The 26,887-nt window shown below is 40.7% G+C and overlaps 1 protein-coding gene across 3 annotated transcripts in view; it reads right to left on the bottom strand.

Annotated features, from left to right (window-relative positions):
- Window positions 1–26,887, bottom strand: part of LOC110961457 (MAM domain-containing glycosylphosphatidylinositol anchor protein 1) — a 193,996-nt gene that overhangs the window by 165,015 nt on the left and 2,094 nt on the right. For all 3 annotated transcript variants that reach the window (XM_022209079.2, XM_022209087.2, XM_051938119.1), the window contains exon 2: window positions 26,779–26,868. In XM_022209079.2, coding sequence (XP_022064771.1) covers window positions 26,779–26,845 — 67 coding nt within the window. In that variant the 5' untranslated portion in view covers window positions 26,846–26,868. The remainder of the gene's footprint in view (window positions 1–26,778; window positions 26,869–26,887) is intronic.

The following is a 26,887-nucleotide window of genomic DNA, read 5'->3' as shown; positions in this document are numbered from 1 at the left end:
ATGTAATTAAGGCACTATTCTTTGGGTTTAGTGTTCAAGGAACAGTTTAAAATTTTAGAAAGTATGCTTTTATTTGCCAAGAATTAGATGAGAAGATCAATAAGACACTGATTTTTGGCTCTTAAATATCAGACTACAGACAGAAGCCAGTTAGCTTAGCTAAGAATAATGGGAAGAAGATGAAATAGTTACTTTGGCTCTGTCTGGTTATTAATCCATACTTACAGTTATAATAGTGCTGAATATAATAAAACATACTTTATATTAAGTGGTGGGGGGATTTTGTAGCATGGACACAACTTTTTCCTAAAACTGCCTGATGGACACATTATGATGCTTACTAAAGAATCTATTATATTGGCTTTTCACAGTCCAACAAGTTTTGTTTTTATTCTGTTTCTCATTTTGTCTTTAGTCACGAACACAGAGACGTCAAACTGCAGTCAAAGTCCTACCGCAAACAACCTACTACAGAAAGCTTGGTAAACACATCCACGGAATCTTATGACTAGACTAGACCACATCACTGTAACTAGAAAGTGAAAAAAACCTTTTTTCCAAAATACTAAACTGTGAGTCGTTATTCAATGAACATTGAATAACGACTTCAATCTGTACATGGTTTATGAGGAACACAGAGAAAAAAAAAGTTACGTCAACTACAATTCCTGAAATTAATTCTCAGGTTATAAGATTTATTTTTTGTTGAATCTCATTTGGATGATGCAGTATGTGGTGGTGTTGCACTGTACTGCATTATACAGGAAACTGCTTCAATTATTTAGCCTCCCAATATTATTCAAATGAGGTGGACAAAATAATAGAAACACCATAATAATTTACCAGCACTGCAAACTGCAGTCTCCAACACAACCCCAAATCTCTCTAAAGCAGTTTCAACAAAAACCGAACATTATAACTTTCATTAAAGGCTTTTTTTTTGCAGACTCAACTACATTTAGTTCTGGCTTAAATGTACCGAATAAACAAGAAACTGAGTGTGGATTATGAGCAGACAGATATTGCTGCGCTGTTAGCTAGTTGCTGGAACTTTGGGGAGTGAATGTACTGCAGGTGATGAAAGATATGTAGAAGAATTTGTGCGGCTGTGTGTTTGTGCGCCTGTGCACGTGTGTATAATGGCTTCTGGTTTTACTCCTCTTGGCTGTGCTGAGTGTATAAGCAGAGCACACAGTGAATAATGAGGCTATTACAACCACAACACACCACAGAACACTGCCTGCTCTCATTCAATAAGGTGTGTGTATGCCTGTGTGTACAGTACTGTGTGTGTGTGTTGTGTGTGATGCTCTTAGTCAATATGCCTGATGGACCCTTGCTCTATATTTTCCTCCTATGAAACACTCCTGCTGGAGCATCACAGGTAATTCAATATTCGGTTTATGGAATGAGTCCTGTGGAGAATTGGTAAACTTGACTGTGTGTGTTTGTGTGTGTCTGCGTGTGTGTGTGCAAGTCTGGATCTGATTTTTACAAATTAAAAACGCATAAGCACGCATTTTGTAAGAGCATTTTATCGACTGTCCTCTGTTCTCCAAGTGCTCCGCTTGAAATCACCTCTCGGAAATGCGTCTCACCCTTGGCCTTGTTTTACCTTCCCTGAATCCTATTTGTAACCTCGTCCCATAATTTAAAATATCTCCTCCCCTCCGGAGCACGAGCAACAATGCTCCAGTTCAGTCGTTTCCTGAAGTGCAGCTACATCTGTTTGAATGTCAAGACCTATAGCAATCAAAGGAAGGTATAGACATGATCCCGTTTCTGGCCTTGACTCTCTCTTTCGCACACACACACACACACACACACACACACACACACACACACACACACACACACACACACACACACACACACACACACACACACACACACACACACACACACACACACACACACACACACACACACACACACACACACACACACACTTAGAAAGACAATCAGACATTGCCCTTTGCAGTCCCTCATTAGGATCAATGACAAAGCTTCAGAGTTAGAGTACCAACCATTCTCCATACCTCTGACAACATTGCTGCCAAATGCCACATATGCCAATAAGGGGGAAATAATTAGTGTGTCCTTGTATGTATGTGAAAGGCTGAAAGAGAAACAAAAGTCAAACATAATATAAAAGATCTCCTGGTCTGCATGTACTTCACAACTGTTTATGCATCTTTCAGGGGTTTTAGCGCACTAACACTCAAAACTGCATGCAGTGCTATAACTTGCGTATTTTTGGACCGGTTCTATTTTAAAGTATAAAGCAGAAAAATGACAGTAGGCCTGGCACAAGTAGTTTCAGGATGCAATACAAAAGCCTGGTAGGAACATTAAAAAGGTGGAAATGTTTCATTTTGTAAAAGGACAAACAAAACAAGCATAACAGAAATTAGACAATGTAATCATAGTTAACTAAATCTGCTAAATGTGAGCTATCAGAAAAAAAAAATCCTTAAAAGTGTGCTTAGTTATATGTAAGACAGCTCAGGAGGGAGCACGTCTCTGCCTGACCTTGTCCCCCCCCCTGCAGCTTCTGATAATAGCTGCTCTGTGATCAGTTCCCCTGAGTAAAGACATCTTTGCACCCCTCCACCCCACCCCAGCGGCTGGCTCTACATCTGTCCCAGTTCAGCTCCGAGCAGCGTGAGAAGACCGCGAAAGCAAAATTTCACCCTCAAAGACAATTTACTCTGACAGACAGTTGGAGTTTCATAGGTGGGCCGCTAAACTTTTTCTTTGTCTCATTTGTGAGTAGTACAAAGTGTGTTGTGTCATTAAATTCTGATGCCGCACAGCCACATCACCCCAGCTGTCACATCTTTTTAGCGTAGCGCACAAGTTCAGCATTATGTGAAAAGCAGGGTTAAATATTTAGTTTAATGGATTTTCATGCTTCTTTCATGGTCATACACCCTACCGTTCACCTTTCAGATGTAATTATTAACTATTGAGAGCTCACAGGTCTAGAGTGGCTTTGGAGACATCTCGATTGGAACACAAATTCTGTTCCCATTTACAAGTACGAATAAATAAACAATCGTATTGATCACACTGTATTTACGATGACAGCTGGCAGTATGTGGGAAGGATATTTCACCCACTCTGGCAGGGGAAAGGGAAAGCCCGATTAATGTCCATGCGAGTGTGGCTGTGTTTGCACTACAAAGTATCTGGATGAAAAAATACAAGTCTAAATTCAACTGGATGTGGTTCACAAACACACACACACACACACATTCTATGCTGAGTGTTAATCCACTTAAAGTTTAGTGTGGAATGAAAACAGTTCTTGATTTGATATAAACCAATAATAGAAGGCATTTGTTTACTGATTATAGCTCAAAGCAGTCCAGTCAAAAACAAGGATAAAGCGAGAGGGAGGGAGGTATAGTAAAATGGACACCACCACACATGCACACACCACCAGAATATACTAAATCTCTCACTTTCTCAGCTCACTTTACATCCAAATGTCTATCCAAAAGCATAATAAAGATAGGCCCAAAGATGGAACCCTCCAAACGCAGCTTTAAAGAGACGATAGTATTTATGACTGGCATGATAATAACACTAATACTGATCTCCCTATAAAAGCATTACACTTAAAGTCAGAGATTATGCTGAGCAGCAACACCTGATGCAACAACAGCTTTTAAATGATGGACCCACATATACTGTCCTCAAAACAGAAAGGATTATAAGTGTGCAATGAACATGCGCAACACAGGTGATAAACTGATTGCATATTAAAATGAGATTGCAATAACATGTACAGCTGCCATGTCATGATTCAACTACTTGATGGTGAGAACTGGAAAACTTTCTGGGGAAAAACTGGTCCGATTAGGGATGATGCAGCTTTTCTTTCTAGAAATACGTCTGAAGGAATTATAAATCCCAAAACATAACAATCCAGAGTTGAGGCCAAGAGGCACAGTTGCTGTCTTCCCTGCAGCTTTCTTACAGCTGTCATCCTCTCAGAAACACCACAGAGACGGTGCTTGCTCCCTGGTCACCTACATTAAATATATCAAAACAAGGAGTTATTCATAATTACCTAATAGGAATTAATACAACTACTTAAACAGAACAGAAAGAAGGGCAATTATGTATGGACCGTTAAATATTACATGTCTCTTGCTTAAATCCATTGGGAATGATTTAATAACTGAAGATCAAATTGATTTGTTTTGTATTAACTGAAACCTGACTGCAGAAAGAATGTCAGTTTAAATAAATCAACCCTAAACTTAGTTAAAAAGTCTCCCTCTGTTCTATTTGTTACTGTGGATCATCAGTACTTACTTCTTACGGAGATGAATTCTAAGACTTTTTATCTGATTTAGTACTTTGCACAGATAAGATAATTATAGGGCGATGTTAATATTCATGTAGATGTTGACAATGACAGCCCTAACCTCAACACTGCACCTTATTTATCCCTAGAGGAACATGTTGCTGCTCACAATAGTCTTTGCTGTGTCTCATCAGAAATAAATCATCTTCTAATTTGGAAATTACTGATTTTTTTTTTTCTCCGTTTCTCCTAAACCACCCCCTGCCTCCTTATGATAAAAGAGGAGCAAAATAATAAATCGATGTAAGACAAATTATTCTATTATTCTAACAGAAGAAACACAAGAAAAATGTGAGGTTTTTTGCTGTGCTCATACGTCGCTCAGACATTTCTCAAGAGCTTCATGGAGCAGCAAATAGAGACGTCAGAGGAAAATCTCAGGTGACATTGGCCGAGAGGCAGGTAGACCCTGGACAGGTCACCAGTCTGTCACAGACCAACAGCCTTCATGTCCACAGCCCATTTAGAATTTTTAATTATCTCACAAAGTTTCCTACCGAACCTCTAACAATGTGCCGCCACATTTATGACTCAGTCAAGCTACCTTTTGGCTACTACTAGTAGCCTAAGGGCTGATTACTTCAGACAAAAAATAAAGATCAGTGCAGTGAGAGAGAAAAAGGTTTAAGGTATTAAATTGGGAGTCAGATGGGTGGGAGGCTATTTCTTAGGAGCAGAATTTAAGAGGGAAAGTGGTCACAATCTCATTTTGTCATTAAAATGAGTTCACTTATATCTACGAGAAATAGGTTGGACAAAGAGGACATTAAATTTCCTTTTCCTCTGGGTTAGTAGAACTGGTTTCACTCAAAATGTAAATAAACCCACTCGCTGTTTTAATCACACCCTCGATCCTGCTCTGACATAGAAGCTGAACATCTAACAGCACTTTCTCAAAGCCCTCTTTTGTCTGACCATTTTTCAAATAATATTTGAGTTTAAAATAATGGAAGACAAACCGTCTTTGAGGGCGGAAATGAATTACAGTAGATGTATGTCAGATTAGGCTGCAACCAAATTGAAGGAAGTAATTTCCTGATTATTTACTAATGTCTTGTCTCAACACAATGGAAGGCAGCTACATGAAAGAGACCCTATCATGTGAAATCTACTTTTTGTCTCATTGTTTTTGAACATAATTATCCATTTTAAATACAATTTCTAACTTGAACATAATGTCCTCTATGTGTTAAAAATATAAGAACAGACCATTCACTATTTTTTATCCGTAGATCAGAAAGTGCGTCTCTGAATGAACGGTTCAGGTTTGCAGCCTGTTGCGATACTGAATCCTCCTTATCAGGAACCTTCTCTTACATTCGCTGAATAAAGTAGATGTATAAAATGGTATTCTCTGGACTTCTTCTTCCACAGGGTGTGGGAAGCAATAGCTAAGTTGAATTTAAACCTACAGACACTGAAACCAGGCATTATAGGCATGGTAGAAGTGACAGTCTTTGCAATATCTTGGACTGAAGTTTGAAGTACATATTCAGAAGAAATATGAGCAATAAATAAACTTATTAAAAATATGGGACCTTTGACTTCACCCCTACAAGATTGTTGATAGTTCCGCTGCCTCCCTGCGTACAACCCTCGGTGCTATTGCTACTCCAAAGAAGCCAATGAATCAGAGAAGACTACTTCCTTGGTACAATTCCCAAACGTACACCTCAAAGCAGACACTGTGGAAGCTGCAAAGGAAGCGGTGTTCCATTAATGCAAAAGAATGTAGACGAAGTAACGTAGAAGAATTTTGCAGAGTTTGACAAGATGGTCTAATAGCTTCTTAAAAAAGCTCTCTATAATGCTGGAACTGCATATTATTCATCATTATAGAGGCAAACAAGAACATCCGCAGGTTTCTGTTCAGCACTGTAGCCAGGCTAAGAGTCCTGTTGAGTCTTGTTTTCCTTTAGCACTCAATAATTCATCAGCTTCTTTACAAATAAAAGTTTATCGATTAGACAAACTATCATCCATTCCTTTCAAAAATGTCACAGATGTATTGACAAATACAGCAGCTTTGAAAACATTTATAAAACTTAATTTATATTGAGACTGCCACTCTGAATGAACATCCTCATCCCAACTAGTCGGTTTAAAGATTTTTCCCCCTTATCAGTTCCATATAAAGTCTGATCAATTTATCCTCTAAAATCGTGAAGGCATGGTTCAACTGTGCATGATGCTCATTAAAGCTGCTGCTACTTGTTTTCAAATTTTCTAATTTTTTTGACTCCTTTGAAAATCCTTTTTTTTCCTCAGATTTGGCTAGATTGTTGCCATTGATTTTTTTTGTTGAGCTCTAGGCATGCTGGTTGGGAGACGTTTGCTGTGTTTTATTTCCCAGTGTGTTTCCACTTTCTTTCAGCGGCTCTACTGTTGCATGGTGACCATAACAACAATGGACAATGGGCTGTGTGGAAATCAGAGGAGAACATGCAGAGAAAGAGCCAAGCAATGAAGAGCATATAAAAGCTGTATCTCCCTTCTATCATCATGGACAATGTGAGGTTGTGACACAATGAGACGGATGAACTAATGCTCCCGGTGAGAAAATAATGGGACTACAGTGAGGGTAGGTGTTTTAAAAGGACAGGACTACAGGAAATTTTCTGAACACCACAGTTATTATTGCCGTGTTTCCAATAGATTAGAGAGACAGAACAAAAACAGAGAGTGGCAAGGAAAGAGGCAGAGGGCTTTTACTGATACACTAGTCACATAACAATGAAGAAATGTTTCTGCAGTCCGCATATTGTACTATACACTGAGGGGCTATGTCCATTCTATACAGAGGTTTAGACATGCTATCATGGTAGTTGTTTACATCCCTCCAGCCGCTAACCTGGCAGAAGTCCAAACTCAGCACTCTGGGGTTGTTTTTTTTAATTCTTGTATTGCATTATATTTCTTGTATTGTATGATATTTCTTGTATTCTTGTACAGATGTAGAACTTTCACACTTTTGAGCAACTGTTTGAGAAGTTTCCTGTCAGGAATTATTAAAGTAATTCAGTCTACATCCTTTTAAGGTTGCTGTAGTCAAACTTAAAAGGAAAAAAAAGAAATCACTCTTGATCCAACTGCTTCAGGAAAATCTAGATCCAACCTTTATTTCTAAAATCTTTGCAAGCCTTGTTACAAATCAAGTGTGTCGTTATTTGTACAGAAATTGTTTTAAGAGTTTCAGTCACAGAAAGCACAGGTGAAACAACCTTCTCACAGCTTCAGACCATGGACTTGTCTCTGCACTTGTCTTGCAAGCACTTGCTATATACACTGTTAATCACATCATTTCATCACAGACACTACATTATGTCATGTGCCGTAGTCTGCATTATTAGGAAACACTGCATAAAGCTCGACTGCTATGCAGATGACACCGTGAAATTCTCATCTGAAAAGCAGATGAAACAATTCTATACTTTCAAGCACATAACACAGAAGGCTTTGTAATTGGCCCCAAACACTTGAGAAACACTCAAGTAAACCACTACAGTTCCATTACCTTGGCCTCCAGCACTACTGTGAAGAACTGCAGAGTAGTTTTTGATGAAAATGTGTTCTTCAATTCACACACAACACATGTGCCCAGAAGCACCTCCATCAACCTGTGCAATACTGTCAAAATTAGGAACACGCTGTCTCAAAGGGATGTTGAAAACCCATCCGTGCATTTGCTACATCTAAACTGGACAATTGGAAATCTTTCTTATCAAAATGTCCCAAAAACAGTCTGACAAGCCGTCAGTTGATCCAAAATGCTGCAGCGAGTGTACTGACATGAACAAGACAGAGAGATGTTATTTGTCCTATTTTAGGTCGTCTTCACTGACTCAATGTGAAATCCAGGAGAGAATTTAAATCCTTCTTGTCACATACAAAGCCTGAAATGACCAAATTCTACTGTATCTTAAAGATATCATCATATTAACCCAATAGAGCACTTCACCCTCCGACAGCAGGCATACTTGCAGTTTCCAGAGTTCCCAAAAGTAGAAAAGGAGGCAGATCTTGTCACTGTCAGGCTTTTGTCCTGTGAAACCAGCTGTATTTGGGAGACAGACACCTCACTACTGTTAAAGGGGAACTTCATTTTTTTTCAACCTGGGGTCTGTTTTCATATGTCATTTCATACATGTGAGTGATGGAGAAATGAATTTTCGACATAGCTCCAGTATTTAGCCAGGCAGGCAGCTTTGCAGCTCAGCTAGCAAAAAGTATGGGGCAACTTGCCCTCCCGCGTCAAAGTCCGCCCTAACGTGCTTTTTTCCCCACACTGACCGGCTTGGATAGTCTCAATGAGTGTCCCACAACATACTAGTGATGAGAAGTGAACGAAAACCTCCACATTACTTGGCGATCGCTCTTTGTTGTGGTCTGTATCCAAATCTCAGGCACTAGAAAGCAAATCTCGTTCCGAAATCGCGCGACCGCCAAACTCAACCGGTATTTTGGCGCAAGCTATCCTAGGATTTCCTATACTTTTCGCTAGATGAGCTGCTAAGCTGCCTGCCTGGCTAAATACTGGAGCTATGTCGAAAATTCATTTCTCCATCACTCACATGTATGAAATGACATGAAAACAGACCCCCGGTTGAAAAAAAAAAAAAAACGAAGTTCCCCTTTAAGGTTAGGCTCAAAGGTTTAGTTTTTGATAAAGCTCATATTCAGCACTGGCTCAGGTAACCATGAACCATCCTTTAGTTCTGCTGCTATTGGTTTAGACTGCTGGATGACCTCCCACGATGCACTGAGCACCTCTCCTCTCCTTCACTCTCCATGCATTCTTGTGTCACTATTGCGTGTCATTAACTTTGTGTCTTCTTTCCCCCCTATAGTTTGCGCTTTCTCTTCTCCCTCCCTGCAGGTATCTGTGGCTCCAGAGCTGCATGTTTCACATCTGCAGTTACTAGTTCACTGGCTTTCCCAGTCTTTATTATCTGTTGTTTCTATCACACTCATCTTTTCTCTCTCCCCTCACTCCAACCTATTGAGGCAGATGGCTGCCCACCCTGAGTATTGTTCTGTCTGAGGTTTCTTTCTGCTAATAGGGACTTCTTCCTTTTGACTGTTGCCAAGGGCTTGTTCTATGAGAAATTCTTGTTTTTCTCTCTTTGTTATTGTAGGGTCTTGACCTTACTACAAGAAGTGACCGGAGATGGCACATGCTGTGATGTAGTGCTACATAAATGAAAGCGAATTGAATTAAATTCATTCTCACCCATCCTCTGCATCTTTAATCACTCCCTTACCTTTACAAGCATTATTAAAAGACTTCATTTAAAACTGCTTGTCAAGCTCAAGGACAACAGCTGAAGCTAAAAGTTAACCTGGGATGCTCACAAACATCTGAAGAGGTAGTATCTGCTCCAAAACCGAGCCAAAGCACATTCATCAGCGCTCTGGCAGGGAGCCGGCACCGTGGTGAAGCACATTTATATTGCATCAACAATTTTCAATTCAATTTGGCACCAATAAAAGACATATTTTCTTGGGCATGGATTCAAAGCTCTCACTGCCAAACAAAAAACAGCAATTAGAGAAGTGGGGATCTTAAGGGAAGATGAAAGTGCAAGAAACCCCACAGTTACAAATTACAACATTCATATCCCTTACGGGTGACGTATTCTCAGCCGGGTCAGGCTTTTCAATAACTCAGACATATAGCAAGCCATGTTTCATGTTAAACCTTTAATATTCTGTGTTAAATTGTCCGTTTTGGTCAAGTTTTTCATCATGTGTTAAATTTTTGTTAATTTGTTGCATCAAATTGCAACTAATTTATGTTTAACTACATAATAGAGTTATGCACAGTGTTTTAAATGCTATTAATGAAAGTTTGTTAGTATTTGCGGTTTTGTAAGGGCAGGAAGCTTTGGGCAATTTAGACAATCTCTGTTCATCTCCAGCATGCTGCACCATGTTATTCTGACTATTTGCTACATCAAAAGAGAGGTATAATATCCAGTGCTGTGAAAATGAGTCAACAACTCCACTTTCTTCTATTTGTGTGTGTATGTCATAGGTGATTGAAATACATCAGCCCGGGAAGGATTACAAAGCCATTTCTCTGGAACTCCACAGATTCTGAGTGAGACACATTATCTACAAATGGAGATGACTTGGAACAATAGCAAACTCTGGCCGTCTTTCCAAAATTCCTCTAAAAGCGCATCATCAACTCAAGGAACTCACAAAAAATCCGAGGAAAACAGCCGACTCCTGCAGGCCTCTCTCACCTCTCTAAAGGTCAGTGTTCGTGACTCTACTCTCTGAAAGATACTGCGCAAAGCTAGCATCCATAGCAGAGTGCAAAAATGAAAAGCACTGTTAACCCACACAACATTAAGGTTCATCTGAGTTTTGCCACAGTTAATTGTTGAAGGGATGCTTTGCTGTTTTGGGGCCGAACAGGGCGAGGCCAGTCCACCTCAATAGTTTTGGAGTCTGAAGTTTGAAACAAAACTAAATGTCAGCTGAGATGGAAGGTTGGAGGTACTTCAGCTTTGACTATCCGATTATTGAAACAGCTCTGTTCATAATTTTCTTTTTAAAGACCGATGCGATGTTAAAGTATACATACAATATGTTTTTTTCCTGTGTTCATTTACACATTTATGGGATAATAGGATGAAATATTGCCATTACAGAGACCCACACAGCAAACCTCAATTGTATTGTAATGTTTTAAAGCAATTTTTTCCTATCCAGGCTAAGTCAGAAAAAAAGTTTACACACACCTTTGGTAGAACAGAACAGAGTAATCATTTACTTTGAATGCAATTGCTACCTAAGGTTCAGACTGAATGTGCAAACACACACACACACACACGCACCATATTGCACACAGTAGCTTTAATTACCCTTTGTCATGCCAAATGGACTTAAAAGAACAAACAACAGTTGGTAAGTACACTAGTTGGCCTGTTTAGATATTTAAGGCATTTTAGCCTTCAATAAGAACACTGCGTCTTAGAGACATGTACTGTATTGGCATGGATTTAAGAGAGGAAAGAAAGAGTGTGTGTACAACAGAGGGAAATTGAGAGAGAAAGGGCAAAGTCAGAGAAAGACACAGACAGCAACAGTGTCAGAAAGAAAGACAGACACTGCTGAATGTGTAATGACATCTAGTGTCAGCTCCGCTTTTTCAAGTGTTTCCAGAAAACAAAACAAAAAACTGTCTCCTATTCAACTCTACGATGAGCGGCTTTACATTTCATCCAAAACATATTTTGCTAATTCAATGTATAGCATAACATGTAATCTACATTTGTATAAAGAAAATTTACATAATTGCTCCTGCTGTCCCTTTTTACAGCCATGTAAACATAATTAGACCTCACTGCATCTTTGCACCCTGAACCCCTGTCGCCTTGGTCCTTACAAATCTATCCTCTCCATGTCTTTCATCCAGCCTCATCCCTCCCTCTGTTCCCTCCATCCTTCCTCTGCGGCCCACTTCTGCACAGAGGGAATGGCAGCAGCGCCTTCAATAATTCACTTCCCCTCAGAACAGGTTGTGTTTGCATTGCAGGGTGCTGCAGGCAAGAATAGAGAGGGCGAGGAAGAAAGATTAAAAACAAGGAAGACTGAAGAATAAAGTTGAGATGGATGAAGACTTTGAATACAAAGACAGAATGAAAGTTTTAAGGAAAAAAATGCAGCCGAGGAGAAAGCCCGTTGCGAGTAATCATGATGTGGAAAAACAAATGGGCGGAAAAAATAAACAGGGGAACATGGTTTATGAGGGACATGTTAGCCTCGCCTGTGCTCCCCCATGCACTTGTACTCTCTGGTGTATGCCGGGAAAATGTGAGGAAGTGTACGATAATGAAAAAAAGATGGGGATTCGGTCCTATCAGAGAACATATTGAGAAAGGCTCCCTGTACAGAGACAGAAGAAGAAGAGCTGAGAGTCTGATAGAAGCCACAGCAGCAGTAAACCAGCACCTATCACCGAAAAGTTTTTCTGCTGTATCCTGTGAATATCTCTTGACCAAGACACTAAGGCTACGTTTATACGAGCACCATCTTGACAGAAAACGCAAATGTGGCGTCTTGTCATTTCACGTTTAGACGAGCGGTTTTGAAGGAAATCTGCGTATATACGGTGACTCTATAGTGTGTGGAATTTGATTGGATATGCATACCAGGCAGCTGGGTGGCGCTGTGATAAAACTCTGCCATGTCTACGCGCATGCGTACTATCTCCCTTTTCGGATCTCCGCCGTGGTAAATGTTCATGAATGGAATCTATACAGATTCTGCACGTTTGTGACGTAATCGCGTACGCGACGTGGTCAGATCTCGGCAAAGTTTTGCGGTTTAGACGGAAACGTAACGGCGGAGAGTTTTCAACTTTTCCACTCTGGAGGCCGGTTTCAAGTTTTTGCGTTTTTAAGCCCCCAAAACGCCGTCCTTGTATAAACGATAGGGTGTTTTGTTGAAATATTTTGATGTTTTTACCTGCAAGCGTCCTCGTGTAAACGGGCCCTAAGTCTCAGAGAACTCTGCAAAAACACTGCAGGTCTTTTAGGTCTGCAATGTTTGAAATGGTTCATTTGAACTTTTCAGCCCTGCTAGACCAACGTCCTTAACGGCATGGACACCACTTCAGAATAACTCCTGCTGTATTACGCAAAACAGAATTTTTCAGTTTGAATTCCTTTTCTATGCGGTTTTCCTGCTGTGAGGATACAAATGTTGACTTTTTCTTTTAAACACCTTATAAGTCTGTGAGAAACTGTGATGGAGCAATCGATAAATTGTTTATCATTTTCAGTTGGAGGTTTTTATGATTTTGTCGAAAATTGTAACAAAAACTATCAATAAAGTCCATTAAAGTTACAAAAACGGGATTTGCTTCATCGCCAAATATTTCTAAGATGCCAGGTATTTTTTAATCTGTCCAGAAAAATAGACTACTTCTAAGTTTCTGTGATTTTGACTGACATTCTCTTGCAGTTTTCAAATATGGTTCGGGACAAAGCAAATAATGTTTAGGTCACACCACTATTTCCACATTCTCTCGCTCATTCAGTGATTCGTTCTCTCCGTTTCTTTCTCATTTTCTGAGGCCTCGTCGGTCTACCTCTCTGTCTCTAGGGAAGCCTTTCTTCTTTTAGCTGCTCTGTATCTGGCCCTGCCCTTTTCAATGTCACTCTCACTGTGTCTTTCTCTGTTTTTTAATATGAGCCTCTTGCTCTGCCACGCGTCCCTTTTTTTCTTCCTCTTTCATGAGGCGGATCCAAGCCATTTCATCAAATGTCAAAATTACATTCCCAACAGCCTCACCTAGATGTGTTAATGCCTGAAGTGGAAAGGTGTTGTTAAGTAAATGAGGTGATGAGTTTGAGGGAAAAAAAAAAAAAAAAGAAAAAAGAACTTCTGCTGATGCTTATGTCAGTTCAGTTTCGCAATAACGTCATGATGTATAACGCAGATCCCTTTCATATCATTTTCAATCAAATGTCTTAAAATATGTAGCTACATCAGATCTGATTAGAAATTCTCGCTTCTGTCTGCATTACAGTTGTATGGCCATGAGATCAGCTGACAAAGGGGAATATTGCTGACGACATCTTTGGTTTCATTGGATGAAAGTGTGAAATTTACCTGATACAGTATCTAGTCTCCTCCAACGATGAACGATGTGTGGAGAAATTACTTTTATGCTGGGTAACATGTCCTTACTGAGCCACAGGCATCACTGTGATTGAGTTCAAAATAATATTCTCATACTTGCATCTGGAAATAGCAGATCTCATTAGTTTTCTAACCTCACGGACTAAGTTTCCATAAGCCTGCAAGTGTGGGATCCTTCGTACATAAAGACTTCTGGATCACTTCCATCTCACAAGATTTTGATTGAGACAAACTGACTTCCTCTGGTAACAGTTTAGAAGAACTATAACACGTCTGCTTTATGTTTCCATGTCTGAGTCACTTCTGTCAACAAGTGAATCCCAGCCTGCTTTATCAAACTCCAGGGGCTACTTGGCAGTCGTCAAGCGCTGCCGTTACTACACATTTTCTCTCCAAGAGGAATATATTTCAACTACTACTACTTCAAAACTCAGCTGCACATGTGTTGACTTAAACCGGGCGAAGAGCACAAATTAGCACCAATTTTAAGGATTCTGCACTGGAATCCGTCTGCTTTGGGATTGATTTTAAGATCCTGGTATCGGTTTATAAAACTCCTAATGGTCTTGGTCCTAATTATTTATCGGATTTGCTCTTATCCTATGAACCTGCTAGAAGCCTCAGGTCTTCTTGTAGTGGCCTTTTAATTCTACTCAAAGTTCGAACAAAAACCCACACTGAGGCATCCTGTTGTTATTACGGTCTACGCCTCCAGAAAGTCAACCTGAGGGCAGCAGAAAATGTTCTACAAGCAAACCTAAGACTCACCTTGTTAGTCTGGCTTTGAAACAATTGTTTACCCATTTAAAGTTTATATTTATTTATATTTTTGTTGTCTTTTTAAATATTTTTCAATGAATTTTATCTGTTCGTTTTATCGCTTCAGCCTGTTTTATCTGCGTTTCATGTTTTCACATTTCTCTTACCATTTTTTGTTGCTTTCCTGAATTTCAACTTGCCTCTGGTGTCTCCTCCCTGTATTTAATTATGATAGTGTTTCCTCAGCTCCTCAGTCCCTGTTTTTATGTTGTTTATGGGGAAATTGGGGGGTATTAGTTTTAATGTTTTGTTTTATTCATTTTGTTCTGTACAGCACTTTGTGTAACAGGCTGCGCATATGAAAAGAGCTGTTCAAATAAAGTCTGCTTGATTGATTAAAAGGCTGCAAGAAAATATTATGGAGAAGCCATTCCTAATTTTAACAAACAAAAAAAAACTGTACCGATGTTGCTGTGTTTTTATAGTTGAGAAATTCACACAAACAAGATTAACAACTACCAGCTGCAACAGGCCAACTGCACAGGATGCGGTTCACACCTACTGAATCAGTTGTAACACATTATGCTCCCCCCATTAATCACTGCAATGAACATGAGACTGATGCAGCAGAGCAGTTGTAGAGCATTTGATCCTGTGCATGCCAATTCTTTGTCAAAACCTGCCACTGACATGACCCACAATGCAACATTGCTGCAAATACTTGGGTCAGAAAGCCTGGAGTGTTTTGCAGAGCTGTAGTGGGATGCAAGTGACATCAGCTAAGTCAATTTTGACAGATTTCACACAGTTTCCTCTGGAATCTTTGTATAGCTAAACATTTTTTTTTTTTCAAATATATGATGGTGCAGCTTAAGCTCTACTCACCTGTAACTAGATTAGGATGAGCCCAAGTAGAAGGAATACAAACTTGGTCAAAGCTACTGAACCAAGTGCAAAAAAAACTATGCTTTTTTTTATATAATTAATGCTCTTAAACAGAATCAGTTCCGATGAACACATTTGGAACATGACAGGTGGTGTAGATGAAGGAGTTTGAGTTCGTTTGCTCTCACTGTGGGAGCATGCCAGTTATAAATGGTTGTGAAACCCTGAACTACAGCACCAGGCAGAATAAGACAGGTCACAGGAACTTTGCAGCTTCATCTCTGCATCAAAATAAAGTAAATCTATGTTTCTGTGAGTGGCATAAATGGACAGCAGAGGTACAACTGCACTTGTCTTACAACAAGCATTTAATTTAATTTGCAGTGAAAGCAATTAGTACACTACAACCTCCTGTTTGTTTTGCCTGGTTTAATGAGTGCTCAAACTACCGCCCACCAACCAAATCCAGCCACCTTTCCTCTGCCGTGGACCTTTCCCTCTGCCCTCATTTCGTGCAGTTGCTGCTGCCTCTCTGCTCCCCAGTGTCAGCCCTCCGCCTTGCTTCCCCAAAAACCTGTCTGCAGCTTTCAATGACAGCGTGCACTATGTCCTATATATGCAGTAAGTGGAGAGGCGGGTGGATGCTTCCTATTGAATTGGTGAATGATAGTGAGAAGACAACAGGGCTTTCGGGGGGAGAGGTAAAGAAAGACAAGGGCAGTAAGGAGGAGGAAAGTTAAAGGGGCGTATGTGCTGAACGGATTTGGATGAAGGAGGAGGGAATTAGGATGTAAAGCAGAGAATAGGTACATTTTATTTGACATTCTAAGGGTAGCTGTATGGACGGCTGGGAAGGAAAAGAGGATCAGTGAGAGGAGAGAAGGAAGGAAGATGACAGGAACATCTTTTTTGACAGGTAAAAGTTTAGTCGGGGAAAGACAGAACGGGGGAGGAGGAGGAGGAGGAGGACAGGGATCAGGATGCATAGCTGGTGGCAGGTAAATTGCTACACTGAGAACATGGAGACTTTTCAACATATCCGACAGATTATACCCCCATCTCCTCTGAGCCAGCTGAGATGCACGGGCAGGGGGAAAAAATGAGAGAAAAATGTGAGAGCAGCAAGCTAAAATTTCAAACATTTAAAGTGTCAGAAAATTTTACTAAAACCGCCATGAGGAGGGGAGGTGGAGGAGGGGAGTTTGCCACTGAGGAAGAACGAGCTTGAGACGCAGAGTGAGAACGAGCGAGGAAGAGGGAGAGGGCGAGATCTCCAAGCAGCACGCATCACTGAATTATTGAGGCCAGCAGTGTGTAGGAGCAAAAGATAGATTTCCACTGTTGATCCCTTCTTGCTGTCAGAAAGTTTAGTTGGACACGACCAACTCCGGCAGTTGTGGTTGTTTTGTTGTTGTTTGGGGCTTTTCAGCGTGCACCGCAGGGAAAGGCAGAACATATGCGGGTGGAGTAGCTTCAAAAAGTGTGGGGTTTTTTTAGCAGAGCGTGTGTTTCCTGCCACTTTTTAAGTCAAAGCACATCTGTATGATGAGATTTGCCCTGGCAGACAGTGGTTATGCGCAGGTTTCTTTGAAGTGACAGATGCATAAATGGCTGTGATGAAGGTGCGGCAGACAGCGAGAACGGCTGCCTGTATGCATTGCGCTCTGTGGAACCCCTTCATTTGCTTGGTGCGAGTCAAATATTTGAAAGCTCCCTGAGGATCAGACACAGTGGGCCAATGCAAACAAACAGGGACTGCCAAAGAAAATTTAAGATGGCCAACTATAATCACAATTAGTCAAATTTTAGCTACACCAAGCATTTTTTGTGTGGAAAAAGTCCAAAATAAAGTCTTTTGCTTGAACTGCACTGTGCAGAATGATGTACATGGAGAGTTCGACAGAAGAAGGCTGTTTGCAAATTATTCTGAGATGTGAGCCGTCTGTTAGTGACAAGACAACTACTTGATGCAACACTATATACAACTAAATGCAAGCGTGGAAATTAGCTACATATCATGAACTTTTGGTACTAGAAATCTTGCGCCTTGCACTAAAACACAAAAAGAACATTTGCATATTCACTGACTCAATTTTTCAATGGCCTAGTGAGAGACATGGTAATTTTAGAAGTTTAGAACATCTGAAAAGCCACTTCACGATTGCTTCTTTGTGGCAACCTTTACCTGTAAAACTCCCCCAGTGATAAAAACACTGTGTCAGAAAGCAATGCAATACTGAAAGCAACACATAAAATGCATCTAGTTCCTTTTTTTCCCACAAAACAAAAACTCTGAATTTGAAAGTCTCATGGAAATCTACACAGAGAATTTCAAAATATGCTAACAATGTACCCTGACATATGTCGGAATTTCAAAATTAAGCTTTGCAAAGTTTTGAATAAAAACACATTTAAAAGGGATGACGCTGAAGAAAGAAATAAGCGTGGAAAACAAAGGAAAGTACGGTGAAAGAGAAAGAAGTGAAGAAGAAAGAGAGTGACAATGTGAGAGAAGTGCAAGAGGAGGCAGACGGTCTCTGATGTAAGCCATGTTCTCACCGCTGTTCACAACCGTCCTGTCGTCTTCATGAATAAGTTAGGTGCCAAATGTTCCCTCCCTCTCATGTCCATGCATACAAACGCACTAAACACACACACTCGCGCACACACACACCAACTACAGCCCTTATTTCTTCACTCTCAAGTCACTGAGATCAAACCTTGCGCACACAACACACACATAAAAAAAAGACATCACAAAACACACCTGCACTCCAGTAACTCTGGTATTTTGGCATTTCCTACAGTATGTTAAAAACCTAAGATGCTCTGCACTCTCAAAACCGTACACAAAGACACAAACGCAGACACACACACACACTTATATTCCCCCCTGAAGCACAGCCAGTAAGAGGTGCTTGATAATGGCTGACAGAGTGACAGCAGTACAGAGGAGAAGAGTGAAGTTTCCCTGACAGTTTTTCCTACCCACAGGGCACCCACGACGTCCTGTTTCGCTCTGGACCACTCTCATCCAAAGAGGTGTGTGTATGTGTGTGTGTGTTTGGAGGCCTATGTATTATTACTGTGTGTGTGATGCTGACTAACACAGCACACAGAGATGAGAGTGGGTGAGAGCGAGGTAATGACCTACGAGTTCAGCAAAAGGTAAATACTGTGAGAGGTGTTTGTGCACATGCATGTCTGCAGGTGCATGTGGAAACTGTGCGTGGGCTTTGGTGCGTGGATCTGCATGAACACCGTCATCCAAAAAAGAGAGTGAAATACAAAGACAGGAAAAAAGAAATACAAAAGAGCAGATATGAAAATGATTACAGGATGAATTTGAAGCAAAAATTACAATAATTTTGCGGTTACTTTAGCACTGACAAAACTGATGCTCAACATTTCACTGGTCCTCATCAAATTTCTACCTGGGATTTCTTCTTCATTAACTACATCAATCAGAAACATTTACAAGGAATCAAGACAATAGAGTTCCATCTGTGAATCTGTGTATAGTCAGAAACTCTCAGTGCAGAAGATGGTGATTCAAGCTGACTCACAGAGTGAACCGGAAAAGGGGCTTTACAGGAACAGGAGACAGAGCACACAGATGTCACTCAATCCTCAATCTCTACGAATTTCCTCTTTAAAGAATATTTCAGCATTTTGGGAAGAACACTTGTTTGATTGAGTCAGCTGATAAGATCAATACTGCACCTGTGCAGTTAATCCAGAGGTGAAAGCAGCTGCTGGTTAGCATAGCTTAGCATAAAGCAGAGAAACAGCAGGATTTACTCTGTCAAAACTTTTTGAGAAATTAACAGCATCATATCTCAGTTGTTTATTCCTCACAAAGTAGTAAGTAAAAAGGAACTGTTTTTATAGAGGGTTAAATGTAAGACAATTTCTTGACTGGAAGCAGTTGCCAGGCAACCAGAAGAAAGGGAAGTTACCTGTCCTGGTGAAGAAGTAGTGTAGCACATAACCACCTCGAGTAATGGAAAATTTCATTTACACGTCAGTATTTGAGCAACTTAATCCCAAAACAAGCCAGCAGGTGGGCATAAAATCTTCTCAAAAATTGGCAAAATTACACCATTATGAGATCCAGAAAATGTAAAAACAGAATGAATTTTTGCATTTTTAATATTCCAACAGTCCTTGAACTAATCATGTGTAGCATCCCGTTCAATTGGCAAAATTAACCAGATCCAGGTGTAAAATTGTGACATTTCATCAAAACCACTTCATTCTATATATTGTGATTTAAACAGATTACCAAAAATAAAGTCTTTGCTCTAACCAGATCCTGTGAAAACAAATAATTGATGTGGTTTTATGTTCAACCAAGTTATGACTGGCTGGGCTGACTAGGCTGAACTGCAGGCTGTGTCTATGTAGATTAGAGAGGAGACAAGTTTTGAAACATTGTCAAAATGTAAGTAGTAAAACATGCAGAGCTTACATTTTTCTGTACTGATAACACTTGTGGGCACTTATAAATGTGGTATATATACCGTTTCCATTTTGTCTCAATAATCAAAGAAATTCAAATTTCATTTTATTTCCTTCTGTATTATTTATGACAGTTTAACTCTGTCCTACTCTACAGAAGACATTTCCAAGTTCTCTCATGGTTGTTTCTGTTTCCGTTGAGGTGCAGGACTTTATATTAGAGGCAAAATTGAGCCCACAGTGAGCCAACATGTGACAGAAGCAATAAACATCCAGTAACTGCTCGGGGTTCAGATGTCAAACAAACAAGACACAACATGTGAATTAAGCCAGCTGTTTCCAGTCTTTATGCTAAGCTATCTGTCTGCTGCCTCAAGATTTATATTTAGCATACACACATGATTAGGATATTGATTTCCTCATTCAACTCTCTGCAAGAAAGAGCATAGCGGTATTTCTCAAAATGCCCAAATATTTCTTTATGTTGTACTGCTCCCGCGGTAGAAAACTGAGTGCATCCTGTTGTGTCTCCTCAAGTCTTTTCTCATTTCAGACTCTTTACTTTCTTTGAGGAAAGAAGTCACATAAGATGCTGTCAACACTTATACTGTACATTCATACAGTATATTACACCAAGACTTGCCAGACTATGCTTCCCAAGCACATATATTACTACCTCACATTGCCCCCATGGGCAGACTGCCCGACTCTACCTACTGCCTCACCTACCCCAGGCTCAGAGTCTAACTTGTGGCAGGCAGGGCGATAAATCAGACCTCACAATACGTTGTCTTAGTGCTCTTATCCTTTACCCCCAGGTAGTGAGGTTAGTGTAAACTCGAGTCAACATATCACTTTGACCACAGGCCTGTGGCTCCACTGCTGACCTGAAGGTTAATAGAAATGTTGTCAGGCTTTAATATCGAGTCAGCCATACGGAAAAATAGGAAAGAGGAGAGGAAGAGAGAGGATCAAGGGCAAAAACAAAAGTGGCAAAAAAATCAGCTGAGTAAGCATCCAAACAAGACGGTTGTGTAGCGTACAGAATATGTCAATCTTCTCAAAGTGTGACCCTTTAGATACAAAGTCTGCACAGGCTACACTGCCACACAATGGGCATAGTTAAAGTAGAAAAGATGTGGGAGCAAATGGGGATAAAGAGGACACATGACGCAACAGAAATGTCAGTAAAAAAAGATGGAGTGAGTGAGACAAACACAAAGAGAAGGAGGGACACGGAGAGAAAAGGGATGAGAGTGACAGTAGAGCGGAAGCAAGCACTCAGTTCAAATCATTATGTTAAACTGCTTGTATTACTTTTGGACAATGTAAAAAAAGAGTTTTAGCAGCACACCTCAAATTACACTGACTAAGATATTACAGAGTAAAAGATCATTCAGCAGCTGTTGACATTACTGACAACATTCATGTGTGCAATCTGTAAAGCAAGCCTATTACCCATGTGGTAGAGACGTAACACTGTTAACACACTTGTATTGCGAGGATTTCTTCAACGTTAGGGATAAAAAGCAGGTTCCCATAACATGAATGTTCCAATCTTAAGATTAAGTCATTGCTTAAGGTTAGAACACAGTCAGGTGAAGGTAAAGTATGTGTGGCAAAGATTAGGTTTAGGCAAGACATATTTAAATGTTTCAATCCTCTCTTTTTTTCAGTTTGTACATCCTTAATTCCTTTCCGTGCTTCCTCTCCTTATGACTCCTTCTACTGAAGCGAGTACATTAACCAAGACGTGTGGCACAGCTGCACGATCTGTCCATTGTTTTGTTATACTCTCCTGCGGTGTTTTATAAGCTCTGTTGGAGTAGCGTAGCGGTGTTCAAGGCAACCTACAGTCTAAATTTACTTTTATTTTTAATTCATAGCGTGGCATAATGTGACAAGAAGGTGCGCGTGTCATATGACATACATTGTATACATACAGTTGTCAGTCCTGCTCCCGCCATGGTTTGTATTCTCCATCTGTGTATTGCACCCCTTTTATAGGATGGTGAAAAGACTTGCCTCAACAGAAACAGCGATAATACACCTCTGCAGCTCCTCCAGAAAGCCTCGTTCATCTCTCCTTGATACATTTTAGGAATTGAGACATCCTTCAAGATGGCACGCTAAGATCAATTTCCGGGTCACAGGCAGGAGGACAGATGACACAGGAGATGAGGTCGCTCCAAGCAGAGAAAACCAAAGAGATCTTAATGCAACGTCCTCGAAAGTGACGGATACACGACTGTCTGTGTGTGTATATGTGAAGAAAGTGCAATCTGTGTGGCGAGAAAGAAGTAGGTGTGTGTGTGTGTGTGTACATGCTCCGGCACGCACACCTGTGAACACTCTGTGCAAAACATATATGCAGCGACGAGAAAAATAAAGCAAAGAGGTAATGAGTGGGAGGAGCATAGCAGGTGTCAGATTGTGGGAGGTGAAATATTATTATCATCATCATCATCTCGAGCTTAAAGCTTCAGTCTCTTCCTATTACCGTCCCCATCTCCGCCACCTCCCTCCCATCCACCATTGCCTCAGAGCCACCAATAAATTATGGATGCTTATTAGAAAAGGGCGATATTCAGCATCCAAAATAAACTCGGCGGCAAGAGACATAAAAGAGTCACAAACAAAAAGTGCTGATGTGGGCAGAGGAAGAGTTAAAGTCACAGGGGAGCTAGTGGCCGGGCCAGTTAAACCTGGAATGATCTCTTTCTAGGTCACCGGCGTCCAATCCATGTGCCATGGAACGCTAATGTACTGCAGCAAGTGTTGGAAGAAGTGCTCAGATGTTTTACTTCGATGGCACCTATAGCACAGTACAGAAATATATGATACAAGCAGAGGTCCTGCATTCAAGAGAGGTCAATGAATTTATGAAAATTACATAAAAGTACTGAGCAGAATAACTATATTCTTTGGGTTCTAATCACTGATGCATTAATGTGTCACTTTAAAGTTGTCGGGGTTAATTTTCATTTCTTCTCATATGTATAGGTAAGTCTTATTTTCTCTGTCAATTAAATTGTGCATAATCTGCAACATATCTTGTAATTAGCATTTGAGATAAATCTAATGAAGTAAAAAGTGCAATATTTCCCTCTCAAAGTACATCAAGAGCTTGAGTGAATTTACTTACTAAGTTTCTATCACTGACTGAAGTAAGTTCCAGATTAAGACACACAAACATCAGAAATTGTAAAAAATGAAAAATGTATTCCCAGCCTCTCATTCTTCCTTGGGCAACATCTTCAAAGTGATGTTAAATTTGTGCGCAATTTAGGCATATTAAACTTTTTTACTTTCTGCATCTCTACTAGCGCTTTGTTCTATGGCCATTGGCAAGGCCTCATCTCTGCTGTGAGGGCCTTGCTTGCATCGGGAAAAGAAACAAAAAAAAAACACACTTAAACAAAATCATTGATTTATGTTCATTAAATTTCCTGTTAACAAGCACATAATGAAGCATCACGTTGCAGGGTAATGCGGTGTGGATTCCATCTACCGCACCAGCTAATGGTTTTGTGTGACTTTGTCAAGCAATCAATAATTTGGTGTCTCTGTGAACTCTGTTGCTTCACACAGCGTGATGTGATGCAGCGCCACAAAGTTGGAGAGACACTCTTTCCGGTACACTCTGTCTGTGTCGAGGCCCACAGTGCAGAAGTCACATCCTGCCATGAAATTTTCTCAACCTCCCCTAATCCTTAAGTGGGCTGAGAGTTGGCGCGCGTGAATCCCACATCATGCTTGCAATGCCCCTGGATTACAGTATATCAAGATTAAATGAAACTTGAGAATCACTGTATATGTATGCAGGGATGTTTGTGATCAGTGTGTGGAGATGCATATAAAAAGCTTTCCCTCCCAAGAGGAAATGGAGCAGCAGACAGGAGAGGAGTCTAATAAGCAAGACACACCGCACTCTAGATGATGTTATTAGACTTAACAAGGCTTTGCTGTGACAAAACATGTGGTGTGCGCCGTTTCCTTTTCCCTTTGAAACACAGTATCACATGTCCTTGGTGCACTTGTCTGTCCAATTGCAATTTGACAGACAGGTGTTACAAGGTTTGTGACAGCCTATCAGAATTCAAAGAAGTGCAATCAATACTACACTGCTGCAAGAGAAACAGCGACTGATCCACAAGTCCCTGCTGAGCTAGCAAACTGTTGCAATAGGAAGGAAAGTGTGTCTGCGACGTGCACACACGCAATCAGAGGTTTACGGGCTTGCACGCCTCACATATTCACATACACGAGCGCAAACACCTGCACGCACAGATTCACAGCCATGAGCTGACAAAAACACACACACATCCAAACACACCCCAGAGAAGCCTACAGTAAATGAACCTCACAGCCATCCAAAGCGCTGACATCAATCAGGCACGCTTTCACCGTTTGGCTCCCGACGGACAGTGAGTCGCATCTGTCTGCTAGAGCAAGTGCTAAACAATTCCAAAGTGACAGAAACCATTTTATGCATATCTACAAACTCGTTGGCACTCGTCCCAATCGTCCCTACTCGTCTTGCTCGCTGCAGTTGTGCAAATTGTGAAGCCATTTGCGCTTTCTGAATGGCGCTTTTGCGTGATAATAACTTGCCGACATGAAACAGTTGTTCCACCGGTACGCACACAGCTGAGCACCGCCACCACACCATCCACCCGGGAGTGTTGGGCCTGTGAATGTTGGTCAGTATGATTCCCACAAAGTATTGGGGCTTTTCTTCCCTTAGCAGTGACTAAAAGGCTGCTGTCACACAAAAGACAAATAACCTATAACACTGAGAAAAAAGAAGTAGCATTTATTTAAAAAATATTAATAATTAAAACTGAGTATCACTGCAGCTTCCACTGACTATGTGTCTGCTTCAACCCACTGCATATTTGTGACAGAGCCCATGAGGCCCCAGATGCACAAATGTTTCATGACAATCAGGAAACCATTCTAAAGAGAACTCGAAACTCTTTTATATAGAATTTATGAAAAAATAAATAAATGAGGACAAGAATGCACAAGGGTAAATGGAGATGTGAGCCTTGCACAGGACAGCGCGGCTACATCAGAAAAGTCCCTCCATGAGGAAACAACTGATCAAACTCAAACAAAATGACAGCTGGCACTGAAAGCAGGCTGGAAGTTGTGAAAACTAGGCATTTACAAACTCCGCTGCTCTAAAAGATCTAATATATGTATGCTGGAGATGTTTTGGTACAAACATTAACAGTGTGTTCCAAACAGTCATAGGGCAAGGCGTACACCTGCAGGTAAAAAATGACCCAAGATATCTACATGATGGAACTAAAACTCAGGTGGATCATTTTTCATTGTAAGGCCATATTCGAAATTTTCTATAAAAGAGATAGGAGGGGGAAAAATGACTTCCTGAGATTTCATCCGGCACTGTCACTGTACAAAGACACTGCACTGTCTGCAGCTTTGGGCTGTGAAACACAACAGAATATGAAAATAAAACAAAAATGAATGCATCAATATGCTAATTCAGCTGATGGCTGTGACAAAATACATAATAATATAGGCTACTAAAAGATCTGAGACTTATCCGTGGAAGGTGGTTACAGTTTACACTAATACTGACATGTCAGCAGCAGTGTGAAATATTAAGAGAGGCACAAGCCTGATTAGTTAGCGAGGACTTTTACATGAGCCTGTGCGCTTCAGCAAATGACAGTTTGTCAGCATTTCTCAGTGTGACGGCAGGCTGCAGGATTGCTTATGACAACAGCGTTCTGTGTTACTATGACTAAACAGACCTTGTTTTCAATGGCTGCCACATGCCTTCAAATGTCAGAATCAAAGGATCAAAGCTGACAGATCAGTTTGTGCGTTTGCTTTGCCCAAAGGGACAGAGCAACGCAATATTTGGCCAGGCGCCTGCAGCTGAGGAAACTGAGCTTCTGTAATACAGCGAAACTGCAAGTGCTCAGATGGGAAAAATCTCAGCCTCATCCTCCACAGCGCAAATTGACCGTTCTGTTTAACCTGACAGAAATGAGCCACTTCTCACAGAGCTCTGCCACTCTCATGCTCTGGCTGAACCTGTGTGTGTGTGTGTGTGTGTGTGCAGTACATTTGGTATGCACTCCCATAATGGCAACTTAAATTCTGGCCAAACTCTGACCTTTGTTCAGTTCCAATCATAAACCTTGAACAACTATAATCACACTTTGTGCAATAAAGCACTGATCTAATTCAGGCTCCTGCCTGCATCGCATAATTCTGACCATAAAGATTTATTTCTGCCTAAAAATGGAATTAAATTGGATTTACAGTGGGCGGGTTTCCCCCTCCACTATTGTTGGATGTTTTCCCAGCTTTTCCTCCTGTGACTTCTAAGAAGTAATATCTCCCTTTCAAGATAATTTGCTGTCCATCTCCCTGAAGCTGTTCTCGCAGTAGTTTAAACGCCAGTTATTAAACCGCCTCCTATTAGAGCGTCGCGCTGAACACGGACAGAGAAGCCCCTTAATTAAGCTTATTGTCTAATAATTGAACAAATTCTCATCGCTGCTGCAAGTGAGCTCAGTCAGCCTGCACTAATAAAGCGGGCCGTGTAGTCTATTGATGTAACAACAGGAATACATGAGTAAACACCAGGCTCTTACCGTAAACTCCTTGGCCCCAGGCAAGCGGAGAAACACTAGAAAATAACAAAATCCAGAAAAGCTCCATGTTCAGCTCAGTTCCGTCATAACCTGCGAGAGAAAGAAAGAG

The sequence above is a fragment of the Acanthochromis polyacanthus genome, chromosome 2 (genome assembly GCF_021347895.1).
Source record: "Acanthochromis polyacanthus isolate Apoly-LR-REF ecotype Palm Island chromosome 2, KAUST_Apoly_ChrSc, whole genome shotgun sequence".
NCBI lineage: Eukaryota > Metazoa > Chordata > Actinopteri > Pomacentridae > Acanthochromis > Acanthochromis polyacanthus.
Note: the sequence above shows the minus strand (reverse complement) of the source record. Positions and strands in the feature narration are given on the sequence as shown.